The 26083-nt window shown below is 43.7% G+C and overlaps 3 protein-coding genes across 4 annotated transcripts; 2 read left to right on the top strand and 1 right to left on the bottom strand.

Annotated features, from left to right (window-relative positions):
* The first annotated feature begins 3071 nt into the window (after window positions 1-3071).
* Window positions 3072-4650, top strand: gbp (glycogen synthase kinase binding protein). Its single transcript, XM_028981245.1, has one exon. It carries the CDS (start codon window positions 3212-3214, stop codon window positions 3695-3697), a length of 486 nt encoding a protein of 161 aa, XP_028837078.1. The 5' UTR covers window positions 3072-3211; the 3' UTR covers window positions 3698-4650.
* A 7337-nt stretch (window positions 4651-11987) lies between these two features.
* Window positions 11988-17431, bottom strand: kcnv1 (potassium voltage-gated channel modifier subfamily V member 1). 2 transcript variants are annotated; one of them, XM_028980852.1, is made up of 3 exons: window positions 17241-17431; window positions 15142-16111; window positions 11988-12681 (listed from the first exon to the last, which is right to left on the bottom strand). In XM_028980852.1, the coding sequence occupies exons 1-3, from the start codon at window positions 17349-17351 to the stop codon at window positions 12167-12169; spliced, it is 1596 nt and encodes a 531-aa protein (XP_028836685.1). In that variant the 5' UTR covers window positions 17352-17431; the 3' UTR covers window positions 11988-12166. The 2 variants fall into 2 exon arrangements, with proteins under 2 accessions (XP_028836685.1, XP_028836686.1); XM_028980853.1 differs by having other exon boundaries at window positions 15142-16398; window positions 17241-17376.
* A 1596-nt stretch (window positions 17432-19027) lies between these two features.
* On the top strand, window positions 19028-24604 carry dek (DEK proto-oncogene). Its single transcript, XM_028980772.1, has 12 exons — window positions 19028-19148; window positions 19574-19694; window positions 19784-19882; window positions 19992-20101; window positions 21503-21597; window positions 21702-21822; window positions 21897-22187; window positions 22271-22459; window positions 22546-22651; window positions 22734-22879; window positions 24085-24153; window positions 24320-24604. The coding sequence occupies exons 2-12, from the start codon at window positions 19577-19579 to the stop codon at window positions 24329-24331; spliced, it is 1356 nt and encodes a 451-aa protein (XP_028836605.1). The 5' UTR covers window positions 19028-19148; window positions 19574-19576; the 3' UTR covers window positions 24332-24604.
* The last annotated feature ends 1479 nt before the right edge of the window (window positions 24605-26083 follow it).

Raw genomic sequence — 26083 nt, forward strand, 5'->3', positions numbered from 1 at the left:
ATCCCACTTACTACCATTGTGTCCCTGAGCAAGACACTTAACCTTAAATTGCTCCAGGGAGACTGTCCCTGTAAAATACTGACTGTAAGTCGCTGTGGATAAGGGCGTCTGATAAATGCTGTAAATGTAAATGTAAATCTTCAGGAACCCATTCCCAGCTTTATTATATTCAGTCAAACTGAAAGAAATAAAGACCACACTCACCACCCACATCTGGCCCAGCCTTCACACCCATATCGGCACTACCGATTTCTGATTTCTACTCTCACCAAAAAATGTAAATTGACTTTTACATTTTACCCTTCATAATGCCTTTGATTCTGCAGATTGAAACAAACACACAGAGCAAGAGAGCGATTGGTCTGGCCTAGTGTACTGTATCATTCGTTGAGTTTGTATTCACCACATCCACTACAAAGTGCATCTGCCCCCCCCATCCAGAGACACTCAATAGGCCTATTATTCTCCCCCGACTGCTAAAAAGAGGACAGGGCAACAAATCTGCAGGCACAGATAGTTCCTTTCTACCCTCTGTTTACCCTTTCTCTTATGGATGGCATTCTTGGTAGGCATATGTTTAATGATTGAATGACAATCAAAGGTGAATCGTGGACATTAATGTACCACATTAAACAATATCCAAAATTTGTTTCAGTAGTGGATTAAACAAGTGCAGGTAATACAGTCAAGTGCATAGCCACTGTGTTTGAAACATATGAACGTACACAGAAACCACTCTGTTTTTGAAGCACATTAATAATTTAGCCACAAAGCCAACAAACAGAATGTCCACGTTTCAGCCTTCCTACATGTGAAGGACAAACGAATGTGTTATAGCTCAGCTTCAGTTCACCCACCAGCTTCAGCTGGAACTGAATTAAACCAGATGAACGCAAAGTCTGTGCAATATAAACAGTCTCGGCCAGGCCCGTTCATTTCTGAGAAGTTTCTGAGAAGCGAACTCCTTTGGGGACGTGGCTAATGTAGGAGACATAGAGTAAAAGCACGGCTGCTGCATCACTTCTCACCAGGTTCCTCTCCTCTCCATCTTCCACTGGAGAGTGAGGTTATTGAGGGCATGTGTCCCTACGATAAGTACATAAAATATTGTATATGACCCTTATCAGACCAGCTGTTGGAACTTGCTCTTTAACAACCCCAATAACCATCAATTATGCTGACTTCCTTCATACCCCTCCCCCCACAAGACTGTGCCATTCACTGGGGGGAAGAAAAACAGGGCCAACAACTGGTGCGCTGGCTGTAAAAGGGTATTCTAAAGGTCTATGTATGCATGTATTATGTAACTGTACCGGTTGTCAGCACGGTCTCGTTGCTTCATACATATACAGTGAAGTCTTGTCAACGTGGTGAACTAGGAGGGGTCTGCTGTCTCAAGGAGGCGCTTAAAGGAAGCACTGCCGGGTGTGGCACATGTTGCAATCATGTGCAAAATGCAGTTAAGGAACAAGTTCTGGGCAGCGCTGTTAGACACGAGAGCCCATCTCCTTTCAGTAGTAACTATCCCAGAGCAGTCTTAATACAATTAATACAGCATCAGATAAGACATTAAGACAGATAGTGTCCAAGCACGAGTGTGTTCTGGCAGCAAGCGTCTGCCTCTCTGTGTGATTAAATAAACCGTCGAATGCTGTTTCATGTGACCTCGTGTGCTCTGTAAAATTGGAGGAGAAAGATAATTTCTTAGTAATCACTGTCTGTGTTTACTTGAACTGTGAAGGAAGTGGCGAGTGCGGCAACATCTAAGCATACACTCACTGGGCCTTTTAAAGGAAATGAGCTTAAGAGGCCTCAAAACGTATGAATTTCCGAACATGATCATATAGGCTTGTTGCAAACAAAGAGTAAATAAACTACCACGGTCTGTGTTGTTATAATCAGAACACAGCACTGTGGGTATTTTTTTTTCTGGAGGCATGAACTCTCTGCCCTCCTCCATTGTGGCAGTGCTCCAAGTCCCGATAAAGTTGATCCTCAGAGGCACACACGCGTACTACAGCATCACCCCCACTCGCCCGCGTACACGCACTACTACTGCGCATCCAAGTCCATTATCACTCTCGACAATTTGAGAGACGTGAAGCCGTTGGCGTTAAATTTACTCCATTAAAGCCTAATTGTGCCATTGTCCGGTGTTCACGAACTCCCATGCGGCTCTAATGTTATTTCTCTTACAAACGGTTCGGCTTGTCTTTTTTTTGTTAGCATTGCGATGCTAGCTGCTACATCACCATGACAGCGCCGCGCGCGCAGACCACGTGGCCATGTTTGGCCTCCATATAAGGGCACCGAGGCCCCGGCGGACACGCCTTCGATGTAAGCGGCAGAACCGCGATTCCGAGAACACCGCGTACAGGCTGTACATTTCGGGCACGTTGATGCTCCCTCGAGCCAACACGTCCGTCGGCGGGCCGGCCATTAAATGTGCGCGCCATCGGCGCATCCGACACTAATTTGGCTCGCCGAGTTACACGAACGCTAATAATACACAGGAACACCGCCGAGAATAACTCGATATGTCACTACTCGAATGTGGATCCGTGAAAGCGGATCCGTGAAACTAAAATAATAATAATAATAATAATAATAATAATAAAGCACGCACACATGCATAAGCCGGCAAAGGAAACGTGCAATTCGGCGTAACTGCTGTTCTCTCATTGAAGCAGTTTTTTTCTACAGTACGCAATAACAACCGGATGAGGTGATAAACGAACACAGCGAGCCAATAAAGCCATTTGACCACACTGTTGATTAAAGGGTTTCGGTGTTTTACAGTTATATCGGTTCCTTGAGCACATGCAGTTACAATTATGTAATGGCCCCGCGTTTCAGCTTCAGGGGCTGAACCATTACGAACGAGGGGTCCTGCTCGTCCCGCTCGTATATTTAGACAGAAATGTAATGAAGGTGACTTAATAGTACGGCGTAAAACCCGTTTCTTGGTGATGCGTCCATGTTAAACGTTAAAGTTAAATAAGGTTGGGCTCGCGGAATACTGTAAGTTAAACCGGCACTCCCCGCGCGAGTGGTACGTTCCGGATTCCGCGTCACCTATTGTTTACAAATCAAGCCCAGCGGTCGTTCTCTGTCGGGCAGCGTGGTGACGGGTGAGACGGACCGTGCGCTCTCATTCATTCCCCAAAAAAACAGAAACGACCGAGCCCGGACCGCGGATACAGGCACCAAGATGCCGTGCCGGAAGGAGAACTACATCCTGCTGGAACAGTCCGTTACCGTCGACTCGAAGGAGGTGGACGCGCTGGTGACGAAGATCGGCGAGGCGCTGCAGCTGCACAACAATAGCGCGAACCAGAAAGCGATGGCGTGTCTGCACGGCAACGTCAAACAGACCTGCGGCAGCAAGAGCGGCGGCCACGCCGCGGCCCAGCACCACCGGCGCGCCGGCTGCTGCATGCGGCTGCGCAGCCGCGGCCAGCGCAGCCGATCGAGCCCGTACAACATCCCCGGCTCCAGCGACCAGGAGTGGGACCACGTCAGGACCTGGAACCGAAAGAGGACTGGCATCACGGGCGACGACGACGACCCGCACCGGCTACTCCAGGAGTTGATACTGTCGGGCAACTTGATAAAAGAGGCCGTCAGGCGACTCCAGTTTTCTGCGTCGGAACGTGGCGACCATTCGAAGGCCGCTGACGGCCAGCAGTGCTTGTGAACGGCCGGCTGGCGAGGACTTCAAATGATCCGTCGGATGGATGAAATTGTGTTACGGCGAACAACGATGCAATCTGGAACTCAAAATGACTCAAATAATCTAGTTTGTAACCCTGCCAGCCATGACATGCTTAGCCGGCAGGACGTGTCACCTTTAATATGTTCTCTTTTGTTTAGTTTTTTTTTTTTTTTTTTTACATGATGTACAGGATGTGGGTTTGAGTTGTTTGTACGAATGGGTCCGTTTTCTATATATATATAAAAAAAAAATACTTTATTGCAAGGAGGACACAGACGGACACGTTTGTGTACGAAACTAGCAAGACCCCCGTCTGTATTTGTGTGTATTACTGTGACTCGACCATTGGTGAAAAGCGCATGTGGCTAAATCTCCATCGGTGTCGGTTTTTCTTTTTAATTATAAACCCCAACCTGTTGGTAGCTGGTAACCGGCACACACACCAAAAAAAGGGAGGGCTGCGTTACGGCCTTGTTTACAATTCACCACAGTACTCCGTTGTTACGCCGGCGGCAGTTATGTTAACTGCGGGCGGCCGGGGCCTGTTCGTCGTCTGGCAGCCGATCCCCGGTGCTGTTTTTACCGACGCCTCGTCACGCGTCTGTCGTTTTCCGTTTGAATTCGACGTGGGGGTCTGAATGGTTCTTCACAAGACCAACGTTGGCTGTTTTCTTTCTCGTTCTCTGTGTGTTCTAGGTCTGGGATGAACGTGTGTATCTCTTCTGTTTAAAAAAAAAAAAAAAAACCGAGGGGGTTGCCACCAATGACACGCTGTGGTGCTTAATCTTCGGATTCCGGTGTGGAGTTCGTTTTCTGTTTTTGTTTCCCCCCCCCTCTGAAACATTGAGTATGTACGCTTCGCAACGAAGTATTTTCTATTCCTGTTTTTTCAGGGATTCGGTGTCTTTAATAAAGTGTTTTTTTCCCTTTTGCAAGCTGCTGTTCCGTCCCCCTTTATTTTTACAATAAATACGTAAAAAAAGAAATGACGCGGTTCCGTAAACAAACGTTGTTTTAGAACGAAACAGAGACCTTGGCCACGCCCCCCACGGGCGACGTCAGAACGCCGGAGGGTGGGGACGCCACCGTGCGCCTAGACGTTGTAGGGTTTTGGTGGGGTGGGGCAGGGTCAGGGCTCATCTCAGTGGAGAGTGCACATGTCTATTAATAAAGGCCCACACAAAACACATCCGATACCGAACAGTCGAGGCGTGAGACGGTTCTGCTCACTAAAGGTGATGGGCTGAATGCAGAGGACACGCATCGTTGTGTGCACCACTAAAACACATAGTAAACACAGATATATGCAACCGATCCATATTTCATGTGTATTGGTTCTTCCACTTTTATCTTGCGACTGGTCATAAACGCCCATCTTAGACCTGATCGCAGCACTGAAATGGGCGATTTGATCTCGGATTGATTCTCTGATCTTTTGATCCGTTTGCAAGTCTCCCAGCAGACCGTCCTCTCTAATGCACACCCACTGTTTCACCCACAGAAACACAATTGAAAGCAATCACATTTAGACAGTTTCTTAACCAGGGTTTCTTCCATTAACAAAAAAAAAAAAACAATGACGATGACGATGACGCGTGTAATGTATTTACAGAGACAGCTGAAAGCAGGTAATGTGCTGTAGTTCCCCCTCTGCACGCCAGGGGACGCTGTAAAACCTCGTTTTTTCAAGGGTTTGTACAAACAACGTGGCTCTGACCTTCTTTCCTTTAGACGAGAAGGGACGAGTGGATGTAAAACGACATTCAAACAAGAAACAGAAAAGAAAAAAGAAAAACGTTAGGGCCTTGGATGGGTTTTCATAATGTTCCAGCTTTGCTCTTGCCCATGGCTAGACCAGCCAAGAGAGAGAAAGCTGCTACAGAAATAAAATAATATATAAAAGTGCTGCAACGCTAGAAAGATAAACGGTTTCTTGTAAAACGCCTCTCACGCGTTGCTTTGCCTGTACTAGACGTGCCAATGTTCTAAAATACCGGACAATTCTGTGCTGTGTTAAAGTCAGAGCTCACACTCGATCTCAGTGTTGGTTGGAAAGCCAAAATCTCCTAAAACCGAGCAGAACGTCATTGACCGGCCGAGCGAACATTTTACCTGCAATCAGTGGCCATTGTGAGGTGACACCCACCTCACTGTCTTTTAGATCAGATAGCGGTCGGACATGGAGGGAACTATTACACCTGTCTGCCGGCGGAATAAAGCGTCAAAATATCAGTGGCTAATAGGCTTCAAAAGATGATCTCATTCATTTCCGCTCCACTGCAAATCCCAAAACGAATAGAAGCCGTCAAAGTAAACAAGCGCTCTTTAAACCGGGTCCAGTAAAAAGACTCTTGAAGGAGTCCCCATTAACATTTTATTCGGCTAATCGTTGTACGCAGGCCCATTTCCAGACGCATGGGCATCACTCCAGTGCAACACATTTGCAGCTCGATAATTGTCTAGCTTTCTACGTGTCCACCCTGCTTTTCCCCTTCAATGGTCTACATTTCACTGGGGGCCGGATGGTAGATTTATGCTACAGAATTATGCTGGATAATTGATCAGAGCTTGTAATAAATCCCAAACTGTCTTTTCCAGTCTTGGGGGCAAGTCTTTGACTAAGAATTACCACCTCAAGATAGACAAATGAGCTGAAAGGCAACTTTCTCTTGCTGAGGTACGTAAGATAATTTTGGGTTTCCATCATGATGTGCCATTCAGGGTTGGGGATGAATGTTTCTGGCACGCCCGTCTCTCAGATTTCAGCCCAAGGGAGGGCCACGGTATGTACAAGACGACTTCTGCTCTCTGCCCAGCTGGCACAGAAATCCTCCCCTCAAACTGCAAATCCCTTTCCGAAAACATGAGGGATGTGGTGACTCACATGAGAGCCCACGGAAAGCCATGTTTCTTCTGCCATGTTTCATACAAAACCACTAATTAGTTCCTCTTATGGCTTGAGTGGCTAATCCACAAAAAAAAAAAAAAAAAAATCACCAGAACTCTGTTTGTGTTTTCAGAAACTGCTTAGTCTTAAAAATTTTCATTTTACATTTCAATGATCTTAATAAAATTATGAAAATTGTGTAACATAATTGAATGTATGTCCTTTGGACTAAACCGCTAAACCATTTTACAAAAACAACTTTATCTGGACTCACGCTAATAGTAGTTATATAACTGCAGAAATCATGTGAAAATGTGGTTATATCTTCTGTCAATAAGCTCCACAGACATGTCCCCAGTTTTGTATGTTCCTGCTGCCGAAAAAGCAGAATGATGTTGTACCGTAAGGAACGTGTGACCTCTGTATTGTCTTAAGTCTGAACATACAGAGTCATTCAACCAGGTGTAGTCAGGATAATATACCAGAAGTTAATAAATGGATGAAACTCTGCGCAAGAGTGGGTTTTTTTTTTTCAACGTTTTCCTTGCCCAAGAAACTTCAACCTTACACACAGACCTGAACTGTTACACACTGAACACACACACACATACACACATATTTCAAGTATAAATCTTTATATTGCATCATTGTTTTAAAGTACAGTGCTCACGACAAGTGCTCATGAAATGCCACAACCTTCTGTAGTGATGGAATGGCTGGACACAGTGGTCACATCCCACTGCAGCAGTTCACGAACCAGCGCCATGGATGTATGATGTATGAGACGGCCTCGCCCATCACACTGCTAGAATAAACGCGTCGGCCCAGCTTTATCCCGGACTAGTTTCTAAATTTCCACTATCATTGATGAACTAGTCTGCTGCCATGCATTCTCCTGAGGAAAAGCTTTTGCAGGAAGGCGCATTATCATGCTGGATTACTGTCAGCAACTTTTCAGTGAACATCTCTGCATTTACTGTTGAGGGGATAATCCCATTTGTCATTTACGGAACATGCACCTCAAACCATTAATGAGCGTCATCTTTGTTTCTTTAGAACAACAGCAGGCAAAAATTGTAGGATCATCTCGGTCAGAACAGATTCATAATTCATCGCTTTCATCCATTGTTTCACTCTCCATGACTCCATCTCTTTATCTCAGTTTAACCTCATTTTCCTTCTGTTCTGTTTTTGGCTTGTCAATAATCCCATTTCATTCAGTCAGTTTCTTACAGTTCCTTCACAAAAGACTCCTGTTTCCTCCCACTTGTTGTTCGGTTGTTTTGTTGAGCATTTTCTGTTTTCAAGCCACATTCCTTTCAGTTTTCATCTTGCTTTGACATCTTCCATGGTCTGGTCTTCTAATTTTCCAGTTTCCTCTATACCACCAACATATTTTGCTATGACCTGTGTTGGATTTCCTTCTTGATGGAGTTTTAAAATCCAGTTACAACTCTCGTGTTTCGTTTGTGCCGGTTTTTAGTTTGTTTTATGCCGCTTCATTGACATGAGTTATTTAAATTTGTTCACCTCTTGAAACACCAAGGAGGATCAGTCGAGGCTGCTTTTTGTAAGGAGTCCTAAAGAACTCCTACCGCTGCTCAAACACAGTGAGGCTGGGAAACCTGTCATTCCAAGATCTCAGACATCGGCTTCAAACCATCTACACCACTTAACTTCCTCTCCCTCACACTCTGAAAGGAGCACTGGCATTATTACTATTAGTATTAGTAGTAGTAGTATTCCATGACTTAATTACATAGTATATTATATTCCATTTTGCACTCCTTTTGTAAGCATTAATAGCCTGACCTACCTTGAATTGTTGCTGTGTTTTATGTCAGTTCAAATCTATGCCCTGTGCTGTATGTTCTGGTCTATTCTGTTCCCATTTAGGCATTTTATTAAAAAGTTAACTGAATTCTTTTTTATCGCCTGACTGACAAAAGAACTTTTGTGATGCTTCAGTGGTCTTTCCATCTGATCTTAAACAGACCGACATATGTGTGTAAATTCTTCCAAGGACAATGCCAAGGGTATACCTGTTTAGACACTAATCACTGATGCAGTCAAATACACGGACATGCTCAAACAGACCAGAAGCACAGAAGGTCCAAATGGCTAGACCGGTACATTTCACAGGTAAAAGCAGTAACATTAAATATCGTAAAGAAAGCATGCATCTGCGCTTTTCCTCAGGGAGCATTTCCTCATGAGCTCTCTTAATGTGTGCGGGAAGTGTTATATAAAACACCATGCAACCTGCTCTGAGCTGAGGTTGCCTGGAAGGACCAGTTACATGATTCAACTTTATACATGCAGCATGAATCCACACAGGAAAACAACAATATTTACTGAGTCTAATCTCTATTGTCTGTATGTCTTATATAACAATCTTAAATATTAATACCTCACAGTATACGCGGATTTGAATCTATCTTTCTATTGCTGCTCTTAGACTCTTGTTGAAGTATCCAAGATGGGAAAGTGCCAGTTTAATTAGTGACTTCTAATATTCCCACGTTTCAGGCTTCACTCAGGAACCTTGTGTATAAATTTATGTCTCTAATTGACATAAACATTTGAATGATTTTTAATTATGCTATATAGATATTTGACATTTGTATGCCATTTGTGAGTTTAAGTAAGTATTGTACATTTATGCAATATGTTATGTATAAGTGTATGTTTAGACCTTGAGTCTGGCCTTTATGAGGGTAAATGTTACATATGAGGCACAAATGTTACATCAATGGCATCTTCTGGATCTGGTCATCTTTGAGGTTCATTCTCTGTCATTTTCTGGCAAGTTGTCTGTTTAGGTTGTGTATAAGAAGAGAGTTGTCTAGTATGAAATAGTCATAATCACAAAATTACACAATAATTATAATTGATTATTGAACAAATCAAAAGCATGTCTCCTATAATATTATTCATGTTATTGGCCCTGTGTCTGCGTGCAGAGGGATTATTAATATCCTCTGTTCCTTGTGCAGTTGTCTGTCTTTGATGTAGTCCCCTCTACCTGTCCCCCGCCACCCTGACCCATTTGTGAGCTAATACCTGGTCTCACAGGGTCTGTCTAAGAAGTATTTTTCATTATTATGATGTAAGTTACAAGGGAGGTGAAAATAGCTGTTTCATGGCTACCTGGTAAATGATATATTTTGGAAATGTTAGTAGAATGCATGGAATACATTTCTATTTAGTATATTTTAATTGTCATTATTTTAAACTGAATGAAGCTTCATTGGTTGCTGAAATTTCTTTCTTTTTTTTCATCCGAGAAGACGTCTATTCTTCATTTTACTACTGCTTGAGTTAAATAAGGTAGAATTATTCCCAGACGTCTCCCCCTGGCACCACTCTTTCCACGGTAAACACAGCTGCTGGCCCCAGGATGTGTAACTCTGATTTAACATCGACTCTGTTGCCCAGAGGAATGGTAAAATAAATTATGCCGGGAGAGAATGAAATAGGCAGGCTGTCTTCCATCCTGGCCCTAACTTCCATTGCAGTTTAAACAGTTTATATTATGCCTCCACATAATCAATCTGTTGCAAAAAATCTAAATGAGATCTGAATGCCAAACAGGTTAATACTGTAACCATAACACAATAGCACAGGCCTCCCCACTGTAAATAAAAGCAAACTCCAGTAAATGCCCTCATATGATGGGCCAAAAACCTCTTTACAATAAATATATGAACCAGCTGGATTATTTGAATGCAGTTGCTTGTATTAGTTTTTTGCAACACGCTCCAGGTTTGTTGTTAAATTTTATTCAGCTGTCATATTTACTCTCCTGCGGTGAATAATTTTATTGTGCGAATCATGATATCATAAATCCAATAAACAAATGAACAGAGCTCCTGCAAAATAAATATTTTTTTAGTGTTCAGAGCGCAGTATTCATTAAAGCGGATCCACGTTTCCATGTTAAAAATGCTGGTCTAAAGGAGCAGGGTGAAGCTGGTCTATATGAAGCTCATTTCTCTGAAGTGCTAGGACTGGACAGCGCTTTGTGAAGTAGGTTAAAGGGCGCGGTGCAGATGACCTGAAGAACTGAGCAATGGTGTTAGAGAATGAGAAAGAGAGAGAGAGAGAGAGAGAGAGAGACAGAATCCTTACAAATATGGGCAGAAATCTGGTGATTATTCCAACCTATTTTAAAACATCATTCCAAATGCAGAAATCTAGGGCATCCGTTTAGTGTAAGGATGTGCAACTGTCAGCCAAGGCTGTTTTTAAAGTTCTCTGACTGATAGCTGACACAAATAGGCTTGGGACATGAATCAGTGTTATGCTGCCCTAATTTAAGTGTTGTTTTCATGTTACTTTTTGGATGTTTCATCTTACTGATATGCATTATTTTTCTGTTCTGTTAAGAGAAAAAAAAAACAGTTTCCATATGTATTGTTATCCATTGCATGCTTTTGCAAGTAACATTGCACACACCTACCACTCATTAGTTTTACTATAATTTTTTTTTTTCTTGAGAAAAACATGGAATCATGGTCAGTAGAAATTACTGTGTTGTATCAACGACAGTGTGAAATTATTACATTTGGTGTCATTACTCGCAACACAAAATGACTCTCCATGCGTCTGGATGTTTCGGGCACTTTGACTTTAGTGCTGTAAGCTCTGTTAAACTGTAATTGCTGTGTAAATCTGGTCATTGGTGGCCATTCGTTAGTAAATGGGAGCGTAAATTAATTCATTTAAATTAGCAATTTGACTGCCAGAATGAAAACCTTTTCCTTATTGTGGAAAAGAGGATGCTGAAAATCATCTTGCTGTGCAGTTACTGTCTGGAGGATTTTTACTCTGACCCAGATTTGGTCAGGAACACAGGGGGCGTCCTTCAGCTTCTCAAAGCGTTTCTCAGATTGCTCCAAATGAACCTCCGTTAAACTACAATGTTGAGAAATGCTACAGCAGCTGAAACGTACGAGCACTGTGTTCATTGTTGAACATCTGTCTGTGCTCACCATGACACTTTCACACTTTTTAAGATGAAAGCTTTTGTAAAAACATGAATGTCCCCTTCTGCCTATTTTTGTCCTCATAACAATGCATTCAGGTAAAGGAAACAGCACGTGACCCCTAAATTAGATGCAGTGAGCTTCTTTTTGCAAGCTGTCTGACTGCCGCGGGTCACCTTGACCTCTCAAGAGGCGTCTGTGACATTTTCAAAGGGCCTGTAGTTCCACAGCTCATGGACAGGGGACAAGAAGCATCTTTATTATGCAACTGTTTTTGTGACACATATTCATGTTTAAAATGTTAAAAGCAACACTGAAAAACAGTAGTATAATATTCATGCAACATAATACGTTTGTCATATCATGCAAAAATGTAGAAATGTATTGTGTACGTTTGCATGTTTTTTTTTTTTTCATGATGGCTAGGATCTCAGGAAGGAGAATTTTATTTTTCATTTCTTACAAAAATTCTGTATGTTCAGAGTTAACTGCACACATGAGCTGTACCTGTGCTGCAGTTGCGAAGTAATTTGATCTCTTTTTGTGGACTCTGTACAGTGATGGTGCAGCGCTGCCCTACCACCACACATCATCTGCGCCGCTGCTGCGCGTGCTGGCCCGCTCCCTGCTCTGCAGCCGCAGCATCTCCAGCACGCTGCGGGCGTAGGCGTCTCGCAGATTGACGCCCAGCGCGGTCACGTCGGAGGCCGAGTTGCGGGTCAGCCTCTTCAGCGCCTCGCCGTGCCGGAGCGCCGCCTCCTTCATCTTCAGCGTAAAGTAGCACGCGCTGAAGCGGTCGTTGATGATGGCGATGGGCAGTGCCAGGATCAGGATGCCAGACAGGATGCAGAGGAATGCGATGACCTTGCCCACGGCCGTGTCGGGACGGATGTCACCGTAGCCCACAGTGGTCATGGAGGTGGTGGCCCACCACCAGGCACAGGGCACATTGGTGAAGGTGGTCTCCGGCACGTCATGCTCAACAGCATACTCCACCGTGGCAAAAATGGAGATCCCAACTGAGAGGAAGAGCATCAGCAGGCCGACCTCCTCGTAGCACTGAGCAATTGTCATGCCCAAAGACTTGAGACCTGATGACGGACATGTTCATAGTCAGGAACAGATCTTGACATCCCCTCCCGTCCATTTGCTAATTTTTTCCCCAGGGGGTCCCCTTGATTAAAGGGGATTGAAGAAGATCTCTCACATTTAATCAAAGATCAGTACTGAGATGAAAAACCATGAAGGAGGAACAGCACTTCTTAGTTCAGTGTGTTACAAAGCCCTGACCTCAAAACATCTATTTACAGCATTTATCAGACGCCCTTATCCAGAGCGACTTACAATCAGTAGTTACAGGGACAGTTCCCCCCTGGAGCAACTCAGGGTTAAGTGTCTTGCTCAGGGACACAATGGTAGTAAGTGGGATTTGAACCTGGGTCTTCTGGTTCATAGGCGAGTGTCTAACCCACTAGGCCACTACCCCTCTATATTTCAGTCATCTCTATTTTTAGGGCAATGGGAGCTTAGTCGAGATTTTGAATGTGTGAATTATGAAAACATTTGCACCATGGAAAGCATAGTGCACTGAACTATGTATGTTCTGCAAGTTGACGTTTTTTGTTCAGCTGGTCACTAAAATGGGTGTTTTTTATATCCACAGGGCATGGGGGTCAATGAATGGTCAGTGCAAATTAAAATGATGTAAATCATCAGGTCCCTATACAGCACTGGGTATTGAATATATTTAAATATAGTTAACTTTTAATAGTTTTTGTGTAATGACGACTTTGATCCTCAGAAAGGTAAATGTTGCTATTTCGTCTCATTTTAACAGCTCTGATGGGGTGTGAATCTTGCATCAGGTTAAGAGGAAAATTGTTCAACAGCGATCTGACACAGAGGGGAGACGGCTTCACACCCCAAAATTACATTTTATCATGAGTTTCTGCCGCGTTGGAGATTCATGCCCGAGTTCTCAGCATGTGAACGGGCTGTTATTAATGTAGCATCCGCACATTTGGTTAGTTCTTGTCATGCTGTTCTACTGGCAAATGCAAAGTAAATCAGCCTACTGAATTTGTCACTTCATCAGGTGCCCCCACATCTTGCTGTGCCAAAAAGTGGGGGCACCTTTGACAACTTTTACGATTTTTTTGTTTTTTTTCTCAAAATTGATTCTGTTGTTCTGATTCATATGAAAGGTATCAGGACGTCTGAATGCCCAGAACTATACTTAACTACTTAATTCATTTATTTATTGTTACGTTGCTTGTTTATTAGTCTCTTCTTTTCATTTTATCCTGGTTCATTCCAGTTCACTCTGCTTTTGATGAAATGTGAAGGGAGCATGTGGTGGACAATATTAAATTCTGTTCTCTGTAACTATGGTGCAGTCTCTTTGCGAGAAAAGCAAGGCAATGCTCAGGGGAACGTACAATGTAATATACTCTCATAATGGACTTAGTAAATGTCGGTGAACTGCTGCAATGCTATGAAAAAGACTCTTTAAATATATTGTCTCCAGGGTCTCATGAAATCTAACACTTGCTGGAAGGGAGCATGTAGTTCATTTGAAGATGAGAGCGAATCTCACCTCATATCTAATAAAGAGCTTTCTTAAACCAGAGCCTCATTTTATCCAATTGTCCCTCTGGAAAGAGATCTCATAAACTTTTTCTTATCCTTGCAGAATAAAGCGGGATTGATGTGCACAGCCCACTACGTGGAACCTGTTACAGCTGTGACATCATTTTCTTTCATTATTCATGATTCTGTGGCTGTAACTCAAAGTGGGATCTTTAGTGCTCCACAAAAAAAGCAGTCAAAGGCAGTCAAACGAGGTTCGGGGACGTTTTCCTGGTGGCAGGTCTGTCGCCTCCTAAACTCCGGAGGAAACAGGTTAAATCTGAATTATTACATTTATTTTGCACATACAAAAAAATGGGCTACTCTGGGTTGTCATGTAGAAATTGTTTTTTTTCCCAATGCTTTTTTTATTTAAAGATGCATAACAACTAATAAATGTGTTGTGGTATATATTGTTTTTCCATTTCCACTTAACTGGTGTCCCCTGGGAACCCCCTGGGTATTCTGGGAAAAATAACCTGCCTCGAGACCACTGTGTTTGGGTGTTTCAAACTGCTGAGCTTTGTGTAGAACAAATACGATTAAAGTGGGCTGATATTCACAGCTCTGAAAGAGTTAAAGTCTTAAGTGATGAGAGACCCTGGACATGGGACAACAATCACTGACACCCTACAAATCTGTGGTTTCTGAGAGGGCGGAAAACAAAAGCAAATTCATGTGAAATCACACCTAGAGTGATCAAGACTTCAGATCAAGTGAAGGAGTTACGGTGATGGTGGCCGAACAAAGACTGAGGACACGTGCAGGAAACGTCCATTTACTTCTTGAAGCTTAGCATCAAAATCATTCTAATGACGCACATATCTCAGCACACCTCATATGCAGATCAGTTCAAACAGTTTAATCATGAGTGACAGAACATGTGAACAATGACAGAACCTTAAAGAATCCAATCACATTACCTGTGGAATGACGGCCCAGCTTCAGCATTCTGAGTGACCTCATCAGCCTTAGGACCTGCACCACACGGCCAACGTTCTCCAGCTCTGTAGAACCCCCGTGGAGGCTCTCCACTGCTAAGGTGATGTAGAAGGGCAAGATGGCCAGCAGGTCGATGATGTTCACCACACTTCTGCTGAACTTGCACTTGTCTCTGACGCACATAAACCTCAGCACCAGTTCTCCAGTGAACCAAACGATGCACAGGTACTCCAGCGTGTCCAGGAAAGGTGGGCCGAGCACAGGGAAGTCCAGCGAGATCAAGGCCATGTTCACAATGGAGACCACTACGAAAAACATGGACAAGGTTCCAAACGTCTTTGCAGCTGTTGAGGAGTCTGGCTTCTCCATGAGGTCCCACAGCCTCTGTCGGAGGTCCTGGCACATCACCCCCGAGAAGTCCTCGTCCTCGTCGTCAATGACCTCCGCTTCTCCTTGGACATCCAGCGTCTCCTTCATCTCCTTCCGGCGATAGTACTTCTCCCTGCAGCAGGGGTCGATGCGCAGCTCATCGATGCCCCAGTACTCGATCTCCTGCAGGAAGGAGACGACACACAGCTCCTCCCTCACATGCAGGTGGCCCGTCTTGTAGAAATTCATTACGTACTGAAACGTTTGGGAGTTGCGGTCAAAGAAGAACTCGTTCTCCAGAAAGTCTGCATCATCGCACAGGTCCATGGCAGAGTCACGGGTGGACAGGGCCAGCTTGCCCAGGCGGGTCTCGGGGTGGGAGGCCAAAAGCTCGTGGGAGAGGATGTAGCGGCTGCCGCCGACGTTGATGATGAAGAAGTCCACGGCTTCGTCGCTGGGCGGCGGGGGCTCGCTGTAGAAAACGCTGGAGTCGAGGGACATCAGTGAGCCACTGTCCCCGTAGTATTCTGCCGGACTAGACGAACCAGAGGCCATTCTGAGGCGCTGGCGGACGCGTGATCCCTCAGTGGAGAAAGAAAAGAAAGAAAATGCATAAATGTGAGGAACTGGCACGGCGTTGATTTTCAGCCACCCATTGCGGCTTTGTGGCTCAGGACGAACAGAGCGGTGGAACGAGTGTCACGTATCCCCCCAGGAGTCTGCGTACGTCTGCGCAGGAGAATTCACGACTAGCCATGCAGTTCCCTGCGCTGAAAGAAGCGGCTCGCTGAACGACTCCTCTGCCGAGCGGCTGATCAGGCGTCAGATGAAAAAAAGCCTCCGGCGGTGTCCTACTTCCTCAAAGCGCCCTGTCGAGATTTAAATATTTTAGCTGCTCTCCCTAATTAATTGAACCGATGCTACTATTCTTGTAATCATTAATTCCCTTTGCTGGTGTTGCCATGGTGGGGGTTTTTTTGTGCGGAGTTTTTCCTTGTGTGCGGAAGGGTCAAGTGTGGGGCTTGTCAAAGCCCATTGAGACCTATTGTATGTGATTTTGGGCAATAGGGGTAGTAGCCTAGTGGGTAACACACTCGCCTATGAACCAGAAGACCCGGGTTCGAATCCCACTTATTGTGTCCCTGAGCATTGCTCCAGGGAGACTGTCCCTGTAACTACTGATTGTAAGTCGCTCTGGATAAGGGCGTCTGATAAATGCTGTAAATGTAAATGTATAAGAAATAAATGTTGTTGTTGTTGTTGTAAGTATCAGGCCGGAATATTGAATACAATCATTTCAACACCATTACCAAAATATCAGAAGGAAGCCAAAGTGTAGGGGATGCACAAAAACAGACTAATAATAACGAAGCGTGTCGTGGTAATGTGAATAAATATGGTAAACGGTCATATTTCCTGGTGCCCACACGAATGATTGAAAAGTGTTTTAAAAATGAAAACAGCACGTACAATAGCGCGATCGTGCCGATGATTGTATTTTGCCGGGGTGTCCAGGCAGGAGGCTTTTACATCATTTACATTGGTGGAACACAGTAAAACAACACGCAGGGCACAAAGACGCACATTTTGCATCGGGTCAAACGTGGAGTGGATCGTTTCCAAGCAATGACATTTCCATACAGTCGCAGACGGGGAGCCTGGAAAGTTCTAAGCCACGGAAAATGCACGCAAGTGGCGTAAAACGTCGTACCTTCACCTCAAGAGATGAAAGATAAGTTGGCGCCCATGGTCCAGTCCTCTTTATGTGACTCGAAGCGGATGTCCGTGAGTGCTGGAGGTCCACCGGTAGTCCGGCGTCCATCGCCGAGCGTTTCGGCGCATCTGCGCTCAGGTGCGACGCGCTGCGCTTTAAAAACGTGTCGTGCGCTGCTAGGCAACGGAGTTCCGAAATTCGCCGCTGATCGTCCTCATCCCCATCACATGGAGTCGATTATTTCCCTCGGAACTAAAATAGATTAGAGGCTTCGTAAATGATTAACACTAATATGCCTACTTTTTTTTGCCTCTCGTGGACCGTCGTGTTAACATATTGGATAACGCGCCATTAAACTATATCATCAGGCTTTCATTGATATCATGCAGCCCACGAAACCATGGACCATATGACATTGCTTATTAACGTTGTTTTACTGAACCATGATCTCGTGTAGCGTTTAATACCTTCAAACTAAAAATCTGAACTCCGCAGTAATCCATTGACTTCATTTGTTCTTGTGCTACAGCGCCACCTTGTGTCTGATACCAGAAAGTGAAACATTTGAACCCGGTGTCTCTGTAAGTACTGGTCAACTGAATAGAATAGAATAGAATAGAATAGAATAGAATAGCAACAACAACATTTATATTTTATATAGCCCATAATCACATACAGTATGTCTCAATGGGCTTTAACAGACCCTACACTTGACCCTTCTGCACACAAGGAAAAACTCCACACAAAAGAAACTTCAGCATAGAGAAAAAGAGGGAATAACCCTTGGGAAGGAGTGATACAGAGCAGGACACCTTTCCAGGGTAGAGTGAGTCTGCAAGTGGTTACAGTGCAGGGTTTGTGATGATTTGTCCAAGAAAATTAAAAAAGCCCAACAGGTGTAGTGGTGGAAAGGTCCAAAGTGTAGTATAGAGCATCTGTCCATGTTTGGAGGTACTGGACAGTGCAGAGTAGTTGTTTAGTCCAGTGTCAGGGTGTAAATTGCATGTCTATTATTATGCTACTGGTCCATTTGAAAACCCTGAGGTTTTAACTGTTACGGTGGTGGTGGCTGTGGTGTCCCTCTGGTTCGTTTCATGCTAAGTCATCTCGTCAGCAGTGCATTGCTAGGGACTAGGATCTCTGGTGGTCTCTTCAATCGACTCTGGAGGTGGTCTGGGCGCTTGATTCAGTGCCTTGTCTTCGTTTGTTCTTGTGCTACCGCGTATGTGTGTATGTGTGTATATATATATGTGTATATGTGTGTGTATGTTTATATGGGTCGTAGTAGCCTAGTGGGTAACACACATGCCTATGAACCAGAAGACTCGGGGTTCGAATCCCACTTACTACCATTGTGTCCCTGAGCAAGACACTTAACCGTAAGTTGCTCCAGGGAGACTGTCCCTGTAACTTCTGATTGTAAGTCGCTCTGGATAAAGGGCGTCTGATAAATGCTGTAAATGTAATGTAACTGTATATGTGTGTGCGTGTTTATATCTGTGTGTATATGTGTATGTGTGCATGTGTGTATATGTGTGTGCGTGTGTGTGTATATATGTATGTTTATATGTGTATGTGTGTACGTGTGTATGTATATAGGTGTGTGTATGTGTGTGCGTGTGTGTGTGTGTATATGTGTGTGTATGTGTGTGCGTGTGTGTATATATATGTGTGTGTGTGTATGTATATGTGTGTGTGTGTGTGTGTGTGTGTGTGTGTGTGTGTGTGTGTGTGTGTGTGTGTGTGTGTGTGTGTGTAGAGCGAGCGCGTGTAAAATGATTGGCGTCGGCAGTGACGTCACAACGCCGCTCCCGATTCGCTCTATCGCAGCCCGCCTGCTCCGTCTAACCGCCATTTTGAAACTGCCTGAATTCTCTTCCCGCTGAAAACTGCGTGCGTGACAAGGTAGTTACTACACACGTTCTCCTCCGCGCTTCGAGTCGCGGTGGCGCCTAGCGGGAGAGCAGCAGCCGCCGCGTTCGGCGAGTGCGGCGGTTCTCCGAGCGCCCGTGAAAATGTGCGCGTTACGCGTGGGCGGGACGGCGCTGACTAGCGAGTCGGACCCCGTGTCCGACGCGCCGTCCGCCACCGCGTCCGCACGCTCCTCTTCCGCCGGACAGTCCCTCCAGCCACAACATTAAATCTCTTGCAAAGCGCCGAGAGGCTGCCGCTTTAGTCGAGCGGCGTGGCCCCGGAACAGGCGAGCCCGGCGTGGGCGGCTAAGCGGCTAACGACATGTAAACACCGCAGCGCGCCAATTTCTTATTGTTCGCACGACCCGCTGGAATCCGACTTCTGCCGCTGAGCCAGAGTCCCGCTCTTCTTCCCAGGTCATGTCAGCGGATGCTGGCAAGGAGACTGACATGGCAGACCAGGCCCCGGCCGGAGGCGACGGAGAGGCGGACCGGCGGGCAGGGCGCCCGCGGGCGCAGAGACCCAAACTCGGGCTGTGTAAGTGACGCGTGTGGACACTGGCGGCCCGAATTCAGACAGTGACAGTGACCGTGAGTTCAGACAGTGACCCGCTCCTGTGTTTCCAGATGAGGCCGAGATCATTGAAGGGAAGCGAGAAAAGAAAACCGTCCAGAGGCTCGATGTACAGCTCGGCAAGCCCAAAGAGAGACTTAAAATTGAAAATGGTAGCTATTTATTGGTGTTTCTTTTTGGTGGTGTTGGTGTAGTAGGAATGTCATTCATTTGGATTAGTTTACGTTGTAAAGTGTGCACGCCTTTGCTTGACCTGTTTAGGTGTTGGGGAGAAACTGGGCGATATCGCACAAGTCAACTTAAACATCGGAAAGTTTAAAGCGGTGCTGCTGAAACCTCTTCACAAGATTCTCTTCGACCGACCCGGAGCAGTGAGTATTTCAGAATGGTTTCTTGATTATACACATATGAGGAGGTATAATATATATAAACAAATGTTTTTTTGTTTTGTTTTGTTTTTAATGGTCAAAAATACATTATTACCTTATTGGAGGACTGGAGGGGAAAGGAGTGTTGATGAGATTGTATTGCAGAGATATTTACTGAATTTAGCACCCAAAGCAGGTAGCTACATCGGCACTCTTTTCATGTTCTGGAACTCAATTGTGAGTTTCTTTTTAAGCCTGCGTTCAGCCTCGCTGATCCTGAGATGATCTTGTAACATCCTACACATTCCACCCCATAGTCAGCGACTAGGACAGCTCTCGCAGAAGAAGGAGCATCACTTGTTTTATCAGTGCCTGCAGCCTCTTCTGTAGGGCTGCACGATATATCGGAAAATTATCGCTATCGCAATATTAGTATACGCAATAAATGAGATATATGCTGCGTCCCAAATCTCATGCTATATACTATTGTGACAAGCCGTCGCGGCGAGGTCTGGAAAGGAGACACTGGCTCAATCATGAGAGTTTCGTAATAACACTTTTTTTTTTATTGAACGGAAGCCAGTATGTGGCGCCAACAGCCAATACCTACTCCTCCAGATTCCACAAAAAGGGAGGTAGTTTTTCTTCTCCTAATTTTTATGTGGATGTTGGAGTGTTTCCACTACACACCAATTTATTTAAGACCTGTACACTTTGTTTAATAGTATTTTCTTATTCCATTTATATATATATACACACACACACACACACATATATAAACAGGCAAGGAAATATTTTGTTTAAAAGATGCTTTTGTTTTAAGACACTCTTGATGATTGTATGGTTACATGTAAATAAAAAGGAACCTTTGAAAGCAATTCATATTGTGTTGGCAGGTCTATGGTAACAACATACAAAAAATCAGAATATCTGCTGAGGGTTTTAAGTCATTCATAATGTTTTGAGGTCTAAATGTTTGCAACTTCCTTGACATATTGTTTCTTTTTAGCCTGAATTCGATTTAATTAGATCAGTTGAATATATATTACCTGTTTATTTTAGTATGATCATTACATATATAAAGGATTTTTTTTAATAGCTGATAATAAGAATTTAAAAAGCATTTCTCTAGGGAAATGTTATATCGCAAGAAATATCGTTATCGCAATATTCAACAACAATATTGCATATCGCATATTTTCCCAATATCGTGCAGCCCTACTCTACTATTCTAATTTGTCTTCAGAATGAATGGGGAAGCTAGTGCAGATCATGTACTGATTACTAAACAAAGCAGCATATACTTGACTAGTCAGTGGTGAATTAATGTTGTGGCTGATATTGTCCTTTTAAGCTGACTTTTAAACTAGACTCTTAACATTGTTCATTTTATTATCTTATCAGGCATCGTCAATGAAGAAGAATCTCCGACTGTTTAATGGATTTCTGTTCGAGGTAGACAGCGAGCCTTACAACAGGAAGAAGAAGATCCTAATGAAGTATATTAATAGCCAGTCCTACAGTGCTGAATTCAAACATTCATTTAAACATTGCATCCACCCTTTTTAATTTCTTTTTTTTTTTTTAATTTATTCTTGTTCAGGTATACAAACAGCGTGTTGAGGACCATCTGTCAGGTTCTCAACATTGAGAGGAGTGGAAAACAGTGCATCCTTATTGATCGGATTATGTCTTTCCTCATGCAGCCTGTTAACACTAGAAAGGTATGTGTGTCTGTCACCAAACTTGTCGTTCCCAGATATATGGTGCCGTAGATGTAATGTCTGAACTGTCTTAGTCCGTACCGGTGAGAAAGAAAAAGAAGAAAAGCACAGCGAAAGACACCAAAAGAAAAGTGAACAAGGATTCACAGAGCCCCAGGAAGCCAAAACTAGTTGGAAAATCAAAGGCAATTGTCACAGATTCAAGCAGTGATGATGACGAGGAGGAGGAGGAAGATAAGCCTGAAAAGAAAGAGGCAAACAAGTCATCCGTGCAGGAATGGAAGATAGAATCTTCAGAGAACACATCAGAAGAAGAAGGGTCTGAATCTGACGATGAAGAAGATAAGGATGGAGATAATGAAAAGGTAATGAAAAATGTTTAACCTAGTTGAGGATTTGTTAAAAGCAAAGTAAAAGTTTGTATTACAATTTCTTATTTAAACTCAAGCCTAAAGTGGCACAGAAGAAGAAGCCAGGTGTTCTCAAAAAGGCGGCCGCCAGTAAGAAGACGGAACGTTCCGCAAAGAAAGCCGCTCCTTCTAAAAGGAAACCTGCAGCTAAAAAGGCGGACGAAGAAAAGTCCGGTTTGTCTGATGATGACGATGATGACCATGGAAATGACAGTGAGCTTGAGAAAGTAAGAGAAACATTGATCGGTAAATGGAGAACTTCAGGCCGTGCCACTGCGTCCTGAGTGAAAACTGTTTTTCGTATTTCTCTCAGTCGAACAAGAAGGTGGTGTCAAAGAAGCCGGCGAAACCTGTAGCCAAAACAAAGAAAGCAGACAGTAGCAGCAATAAGAGCACGAACAAGTGCAAGCCCATCCAAGGTACTGCATCCACTGGGCTCGGGGCGAAACTGCTATTGCTGTTGCGTGTCAGTCATATTGATCTGTTTGGTTTTTTTACCAGAACCAGAAGACAGTTCGGATGACAATGAGCCGCTGATCAAGATGATTAAGAAACCGCCAAGTGACGACCAGATAAAGAACACGGTCAAGGATCTTCTGAAGGAAGCCAACCTCGAGGAAGTGACAATGAAACAGATCTGCAAGAAAGTAAGTGGCGGTCGCGTTGGGTGTACCTCAAGGGTGCTACGGTTACTCAACGTTGTTGACGAAAGTCGACAATTGTGACAGTGACCGACGAGTTAGGTTGTCGCCAGACGTGTTGTACTGTAGGGTGTGGGTGGAATGTAATGAGAGGCAGAGCATTTATCAGCCATAGTGTCGATTTGGTTGAACAGGAATTGGTGAGCGGTGGGCAGCCATGACAGGCACCCGGGGAGCAGTGTGTGGGGACGGTGCTTCGCTCAGTGGAATCTTGACCTTGGCGGCTCAAGATTCAAACCGGCAACGTTCACCGCTCATATTTGTAACCGCAACCTGCACGCATTTACCGGGCCGTCACTAAACTAGTACAGTGGGGCGTGGCTCTTGCAAATGAATCTCATTCTCCAAATCATGCAAAATAAATGTCCTTAATGACATTCAGATGTCCTTAATGAGATTTTGGGATTATTTTTCCTCAGTGGTGATCAGATTCCATCTTAAACCGTGCTTCCCCTCATGTGCTCTGCCTAACGAAATGTCCTATACTCAAAATTGCGCTCGTCAAACTGAGTGACAGCTCTCTCAACCAATTGTGCACACTTATACCTTAAAACGGACGTAAGACCCGGTGAATGGAAATAAGCAAGGAAATGCCTATTCAGGCTTCGCAACAACTTAAAAAAAAAATTTCTCATGACATTATCAAGATGACCAGTGCACAATACCATGTTTACGTTGCGGATGGACCGCTGTCTCTTCCAGAAGCAGCGTACTTATCCCACTTTGCTGCAGTGAACTCTTTTGTCAGTGAGATATTTTTGGATTTATGTGGGGGGTGTACCTAAACTGTCATTTGAAATAGCCTGGGGGGAGATTTGCGCCGTTTTACTGCTGCTAATATGCTATCCTTGGCTTACAGAAAAAAAAGTTATCCATCTTTTCTTTTTACGTTTGAAAATGGACCGTTTTGTTTACAATATCAGCAGTGAACTTTATTAAAACTATGTTTGTAAGTGAAGTATTTTTCTTATCTTTATTATTTGCCACCTAATTTAAATAACCACATCTTAATTTGTAAAGTTTAAATAGAAGCCATTTGTAATCTGGTTTGTTGATGACTATCCAAATAGTCGTTATTTGTGGCCCTCGTGTGTGTGTCAGGTTACCGACTCTGAACTCCACACAGAATGAACAGATTTTCTCGCTTCTAGGTCTATGATATGTACCCCGATTTTGACCTCACCAGCAGGAAGGAGTACATCAAGAACACAGTAAAAAGCGTAAGTACCTCATTTTAGGTTTCACTTGACTTATAAATTTATAAATTGGCATTCTGTTTGGAGAATAATTATCATAGCTGTCTTTTTTTTTTTTTTTTTTTTATTCTTCTCATCATTGTGAATGTGACAGTAGCAGGAATTATTAATCTATTTATTTACTTTGCAGTTGATCACCTGAAGGGGAACGACAGGACAATGCCTTTTAAAGCAGTTTTCTTTTTTTTTCTTTTTTTTCTTCTTCATTTAAGAAATGAAGAAAGTGAATATGCAAATGCTTCAAAAGTTAATTTGTTTATAGCCTCCTGGACACATTCACTCCAATGTGTTTTTTTTTTTTTTTATGAAACATTTTATACGTTTTGTATGTTTTTTGTTCTTCTGAGTAAACCTTTAAATCTGTAAGTTGTATATTTATATCACTGGTTGTGAATAAATTGTTGTTTTTATTGAATTATTTTGCAAGTGTTTTTTTGTTTTGTTTTGTTTTTTTTGTACTCCCCTTTCGCCAGAGTAAATATCCACAATTAAAGTGATGTGATTTTCAGAATGTATTTACCCTGATGTTATGTGGGTGTTATAATGTGTTATGATCTTCATTACTTTGTAAGGATTGCCAGATATTAGGAACACTCATCTGTGTCTTTTGAGTGCCGTTCACCTTTTCATACAAAAGTAAAGCAATGTACATTAATCATATTAATTATAGCACAAGTGGAAGTCCGTATAAAATGCAGAACCCACTGAATGGGTGGTAGTAGCCTAGTGCGTAACACACTCGCCTATGAACCAGAAGATCAGGGTTCAAATCCCACTTACTACCATTGTGTCCCTGAGCAAGACACTTAACCCCTGATTAACTACTGATTGTAAGTCGCTCTGGATAAGAGCGTCTGATAAATGCTGTAAATGTAAAAACCGAATGAATGTAACTCGATGTGAGCGCTGATCTGGGTTCTGGTGAACGTCCGCGGTGGATCTCTCGGTCGTGGTTGCTGCTGCCGCGGCTCCTGGACGCTGCTGGATCAGAGTCGCGCTTCCACGACCGCGACATGGAGCAAGAGGACGCGGTAACGTAACGACGTTTATGCCGTGGGCTGGTGACATTGTTAGCGTTTTGTGTCGGCGAGGCTGTGGGGAATCACGTGGCTTTCAGGAACCAGTGCAAACCGGGTTTCCGGTCCACCTTAAAAAAAAAAAAAAAACATTTGAAGCGAGGATGGTTTTTTCCTTCATAATTCCTTAGGTCGTTTATTTCAAAACGTCTAGAGGATCCGACAGCAGGAGAATATACTGATTAGGCCAGAGTACCAGAATTTATTTTTTTTTATTTTATTTTTATTATAACCCCTGAGATATATAGAGTCTTCCTTTGCTTCATAATTACATTGTCGGATTGTTTATTTCAATCCATCTAGAGAATCAGACTCTGGGAGTGACCAGGACCAGATTATGGGTTTATGAGAAATATTACTGCAGCCTTTAATGCATTTATTAATTATTCGCAAAATATTCTCTAGGCGTTTGGAAATAAAGAAGGTGGAGGAGGAAGGAGGCCTCTATTGATGCACAGGCCATAACAATGGGGACATAGTTTGAAAATGCCAGAGTATTCTGGTAGAAATCTGGTGTGATACACAGCACAGCACACGGTGACACAACGAAATGTGTCCTCTGCTTTTAACCATCACCCTTGGTGAGCAGCCATGACAGGTGCCCAGGGAGCAGTGCTTTACTCAGTGGGCAACCTTCAGATTACGAGGCGGCTTCCTTAACCGCTAGGCCACCACTGCTTATGGAGGAAAGGAAGCCTTTCAGGGTTCAGGGAATATCAAATGTCATATCAAAGTTATTCATGCCATGTGTTTTGCTTACAACTTCTATCAGATTCTCTACGTTTGGAAACGAATGAGGAATTCTGCAGGACAACGAG

Source organism: Denticeps clupeoides, chromosome 5 (assembly GCF_900700375.1).
Source record: "Denticeps clupeoides chromosome 5, fDenClu1.1, whole genome shotgun sequence".
NCBI lineage: Eukaryota > Metazoa > Chordata > Actinopteri > Clupeiformes > Denticipitidae > Denticeps > Denticeps clupeoides.